Source organism: Homalodisca vitripennis, unplaced genomic scaffold (genome assembly GCF_021130785.1).
Source record: "Homalodisca vitripennis isolate AUS2020 unplaced genomic scaffold, UT_GWSS_2.1 ScUCBcl_6316;HRSCAF=13474, whole genome shotgun sequence".
NCBI lineage: Eukaryota > Metazoa > Arthropoda > Insecta > Hemiptera > Cicadellidae > Homalodisca > Homalodisca vitripennis.
Window position 1 is genome coordinate 25569 of NW_025782427.1, and position 6199 is coordinate 31767.

Below are 6199 nucleotides of genomic sequence, written 5' to 3' on the forward strand. Positions count from 1 at the left end.
AATAAAAATTAATGTGGGTAGTAGTGTGAACAAGATATTGCTATTCAAAACTGACGCTTAAAATGTACAGACAAGATTCTGTATATATTTGCTTACATTACATACATGTTTCCTGCCGTGACATCCAATACACTGTTGTTAACCAACAGTGTAAAGTGGTTTTATTTTTAATGATCGGTATGACGTAGAATTTTAACGGGATTCGGAAGCCCCTGTTATGTTTTTACATTTTGTTAGTGACGAGTGAAATATCGTTACTGTGTGTGGAGGGCAGGTGATTGATTATTCATGGGCATATCGCACACGCGGAGCAATTACCCGGTTCAATTTAGTGATCATGTTGTAAAATACATGGGCCAACGTATTTAATTTGTCTTTTATGATTTTTTTAAATAATAATAAACTTCTAAGAGACCTGTATGAGTATATTCAACTTTCAAATTTTGTTTCAACTTTTAAAAAACTTATAATGCAATTGACAAATTGCTAATACAATTCCATTCTGCCCAAATGTTACATGACTACATAACATGTTTTAAATATTTGGAAAGAACAGTAATCAATTGGATTATAACGATACATATTTTTCAATAGATTTTATAAGTCAAATCATAAAAAAACATTAAAGTATTAAAACAATTATAATTATGCAAAGTAAACTCATGCAACTTCTTGCTACGATGATAATTTATTTTTCTCTAATATATGTAAACACACACACATATATTTGCACCAAAAACAGAGTTAAAACAATGTAGGGTTACAGAATAAGTAAAATAATAATACATTCCCTTTTATTACTAGCGAATGTGAATATGTATATTGTTATTTTCGATAACTGGTGTCGTTATATTTATACAACAAAAGCTAATGCCAAAAGGACTTATGCTAACTTACGGCTGTGTTAAAAGACTAATTTACAACTGTTAAAAATATTAAGTATGTACAAACACTATACTTACTAAATATTGGACACAACATACTTTACTACCCTGTTTTTAAAACTACGTCCGTTGAGTACTTTTACAGTACAAGGGAGGGCATTGTATAGCTTCAGACCAAAGTAGGAATGGAAACATGATTTTTTCGAATATTTTCCATCGTTCAGTGAAACAAAATATCAGTAATACTACGTTTCGAGATCTGCAATCTGATCTCTTCTTCAGGTAAAGAACTAACCTAATACATAATTACAAACTAGTTTAAAATAAGCAAATCATATCAAAGCGTTGTGGCACGCCTAATTCAGGAATCACAACCACCATGTTGTTTGTCAACTACACTAACTCTAAAACCATGTACTTAATAAATAACTATACACAACACTACTCATTAAAACTGAACTACAGAATACAAGTCACAATACGTCTGCATTCCACCTACGACTGACCAGAGGGCAATAGCCAATGGAAATCGTCACGGCAGACAAAAAAACAAGATGGCGGAAATAAAAAGGAAGGGAGACAAGGATGGGCCCTTCGTTATTGTTAGTCCAAGATATATGAACTTCTTAAAACCATATTTTGATTCCACATTGGTTTATTACAAATATCTGATCCGTTTGATACTTTTGGTTTTCTTTTTGGGACCTTAAAATTAGATTTATTTTGACGCCACCTTTGTATCAAGAAAGTTATCGATGTACACTAAAGGAAATCTAAATATAAATGCATATTATATTACTTATATTCATTCCAAAGATTATCTTTTATTCCCAGAGTAATAACGACAAAAACAAGTACCGATTAGTTACCTATTCAAATAATACATCCACAAGGAGCAAGTTGTACTGAATTTTAAACAAACTGTGACACTTATTTTTATTAATATTTTCTTTCATAATAATAGCTATGTTAGTTCCATAAATAAAGCAATTAGGGAGAGCAGGAATTACTCCCTCATTTATTTTTCTAAAACGTTACTATATTGTTTGTTCTTTTTTGTTGATTTATTGTGCATTAAGTTAAATATATATATATATATATATATATATATATATATATATATATATATAGCCTAACAATAGGCTACTTTCAGGCACATTACAAGGGCTGGTCAGCGCTGGGGGATCCAATTTCCTGCTCTACCTCAGCCTTGCCTTCTCCTCTATTACCATTTCCTTATCATCCCTTTTGTCGATCAAAAGTAATATTAATAACAGTTATCACTATAACATATACAGAGAGAGAAAGAGAGAGAGAGAGAGAGAGAGACCTGCTTGAGGAGATGCTAAAATAGCATTTTTAAAGAGATTTAGATTTGTATTTGATATGTTCGTTGCATTATTTACATAATAGCTAATAATATAAAACATTAAAATAGTACATTATAAAATATACTAAATCAACATAGTTCTCTTCACATTCATACAGTTAACTTCTTCTTTATTTTTATAGGATAGAACTTTACAGTTATGTGTGTATGTCAATTAAATAGATTCTATTACTAAAATATACATGAAAATGTATTAGCAATAAAAATAAGTTTACATCTCATATTTAAAAAATAATGAGCGTATGATAAAAGTTTGAAAAATGCAATTCCAACCAGATAACGTGTCACTATCTCCTAAAATATTATTACACTTGAAGCTGTTTCTATTTTATTTTATTACATTCCAACGGCAAACAAGCCAAAGTACAAGCGGGTAGTATACATATATAAATATTTAAACATCAACTGAAAGAAAGAAACAATGAGTTAAATAACAATAAAGTTGATAGTGATAACAATCTAACAAAAACAACAACATAAATGATTAAATATAACAATTAATAATACAAGGAAATAGTAACAACAAACAGCATAATACATAACAACAAAGCAGTAAACTATTCAGGTACACAACAATCAATATGAGGGGTAACAAGCAAAACAATGAAATCAATTACTATACAACATGTGAAGATTAGAAAATGTGTATCTACACAGGACCGCGGAGGGATGCCAGCACTCTTCCCCGGATGGTCGAAGCAATGTCGTGAAAAAGATCGACAAGGTGGCAGAAGTTATTTCCCAGTCTCATCATTCGGGCAAGGGGACCATGAAAGTCATAAACACGCCGAGAGTGACGCCTGCCGAACAGATCACGCGACCGAGTAGCTGAAGAATGCGGATATCCACTTGTGCGAGGAGAGAAGGACAATCAAGCAGACCTTTCAGCAATTTAGCAAGGAACAGGACATCTGCAGCCTTTCGTCTGGCTAGGAGATCTGGTAGGAGTAGCTCGTTCTGCAGATCCGCGAGAGAAACTTCCCTGAATTGATGTCCCTGCCTCGTTCCCACCAGCCTTAAGAACCTCCTCTGGACAGCCTCGAGTTTCCAGATGAAATTTAAGTGGTAGGGTGACCAAACGGGGCTAGCATATTCCAGTAGTTGCCGGACAAAGGAAGAATAAAGCGTTTTTAAAACAACAGGACTCGTCATGCCACGAGTCGACCTTGAGATGAACCCCAACATCCTGTGTGCCCGTCTGCACAGATCATCCACGTGAGCGTTAAAGGAGAAATCATCAGAGACGGTAACACCCAAGTCCCTCACCGTGAACACCCTATCCAGAGCTCGGCCATCCAAGGTGTACTGGAAATAGCGTGGATCGCGCAACCGGCCATAGGTCATCAAAGAGCACTTGGAAGAGTTCAACTTCATTTAGTTTGTATTGCACCAATCAAGGACACTATTAAGGCTAGTCTGCAACCTTGCAAAATCCTCTGGGTGAGAGATTACTGAGAAGATCTTGACATCATCTGCGAAGAGAAGGGCCTCTACTAGTAGGATGGACGTAAGGTGATTATTTATTTATTTTAATAGGCAGAGAGTTTATTTTTAGTTAAAAGTCTATGTCGGTAACGGTGTATGACCTGGAATTTCAAATAAAATTGTTTATAAAAAACAAACTCATGAAGAGATACATAATTAAAGAGAAGAGAGCTAAGACGCCATTTGACTGGAAATAAACTCTGCAAAACATTTTGAAGATACAAAATCCTAGAAATGTTTGCCGTATCTAAAACCAATTTATAAATGATGCATTGACAGAGTTACAGAACAAATAGCAAATATCCTGAACCCAGTGAATTGATAGGATTATTCAACAAAACCCTACGAATAACGATATCTCATTTTAGTTTATTTTATTGATACTCTTGTCAATTCTAAAATACCCAAGAATGCAACAGTAATTGAGATTGTAATTTAGATGTATATATTAGGGCAGAAGTGTGATGTACAAACTTTGATGAGAGAATTACTATAGTAAAAACGCGCCTTTTTGCACATTACAAACTTCTTTTGATCTACATTATTGCCGATACCCTTCCAGCTGTATCATGTTAATATTATTTTTATTATCTTATTTTTTAGTATATTTTATTATATTATTTATATTATCATTTACATACAGCATATGCATAAATGACTTCAATCAAGAAGATTTATGCATAACTATGTCTGGAAAAAGTATACTTTTGGAAATTAAAATTTACTTCCGATGAATATATTTCAGATTTCAATAAATTAAATTCCTTTCTGTTTATTTTTTTATCTTTCTGCAAGCTATCTCAAACAAGAACATTCTACAACACCTTAAATTTGCATGAAGATTAATTTTATCATAACCAACGCTGATCTCGATAAAGTGATGCCACACCATGGAAATTAACTATACTCAGCGTTGTGTGTCATGGTTAAAATTGGTGCTAACTTTAACATAAAATAAATTAATGTTATAAACACGCAGAGTATAGTAATATAAGATTGTTACTAAATATAAAATCAAAACATGATATAAGGGAAAAGACAAAATTTATAAGTTGGTGGCAAGATTAGATTTAAGTGCTCTCTTGTGTTGCAAAATCCTTCCTAGTTTTTTAGGAGTTTTAATATTCGGTCACTTCTATGAGAGAAAACTAACTTAACGGGCAACAATTGTGAAGTATCGTGTAGAAAGATTTTTTAAGAAAAATTTCAAATTTACATGCTAATTCATGTTTACATATAGGATTATGATATATGACCTACCAAGGAAATATAACACACACAACTTAGTAGTCTTAGAATTTATCTAATATATCATGGATGTAAACATTTCTTTCTGTATGATTTCTTTATTTCGATATGTCGACATATCAATATTAAATTGAGCCTATAGAGATTTGATATTTTGCAAGCAGCCTCATTGAAGCCTGTTACGTGTCACGCGTCGCGTACCACCTTGCTATAAGGAGCTAGTATTATGGTATAACTTGCTTTTATTAAATAAACAAATAGTTATATAAATATACAAAATAATTACAGTCTTCCAATCTTTTACATAATGTATTATATATAATCTCCCACGTATCACCGTTCATTGACATTTTAATATACTCACCTAACAAATTTCATATTGATAATTTATTTTAAAAGGCACGTTGAGATAAATAAAGAGCAAAATAAACGTAGATAATGCTACTACAGTATTGAATTAAAATGTACATTTTTACATATTACAGTTTAGTGGTGGGTAATGCTATCAAAGTTGTTGCTTAAGTATGTTTAAACGCAATGAAATCAAACTGATTTCCTATTGTGAAATTGATAATTAAAAAGCTTTCATAATAATAATAATAATAACGTCTTTATTCAGCAAGTGTTCTTCAAAGTAAGACTCTGGTTTACAAGACAACTTCTGTCATAACTTACAGGTAATTATTACATAAATTACAGGTAATAATAGTTATTCTAAATTATATAAAATTACATAATTATTCTAACTTATAAAATTATATAAAAAATCTCTTTAACATGATTTTTAAATGTACTATAAACTACGGGTCTTTAAAGCAGGGGGCAAAGCATTATATATTTCCGGTCCAAAGTAGCTAAAACCTTTCTTGCCAATTTCTAGGCGACCTTAGGCAAATGAAGTAGGCTGTCCTGCCGAGAGTACTGCGAGAATTTATTTCATGCCTGAAAATAATCTTTTTCCTGAGATATTTAGGTTTGCCAGTCTGAAGAACCCTGTGGATTAGTTGGGCAGTCTGTAAGTCACAGCAATTTCCAATTGATAGTACCTTAGAGCTTAATCTAAATTCACTGATGTGATCAAATTTTCTTGAGATTATAAACAAATCTCAGAGCTCTGTTTTGCAATTCTAGTAAGAACCCGTGACATACTCCTGAGACAAACAACGAGCAAAAAGAAGGAAGAGCGTAATAT

The 6199-nt window shown here is 32.3% G+C and overlaps 1 protein-coding gene across 1 annotated transcript; it reads right to left on the reverse strand.

Annotated features, from left to right (window-relative positions):
- Nucleotides 1–3024: 3024 nt before the first annotated feature.
- On the reverse strand, nucleotides 3025–3648 carry LOC124373753. Its single transcript, XM_046832097.1, has one exon. The coding sequence runs from the start codon at nucleotides 3646–3648 to the stop codon at nucleotides 3025–3027; it is 624 nt and encodes a 207-aa protein (XP_046688053.1).
- Between the last annotated feature and the right edge of the window lie 2551 nt (nucleotides 3649–6199).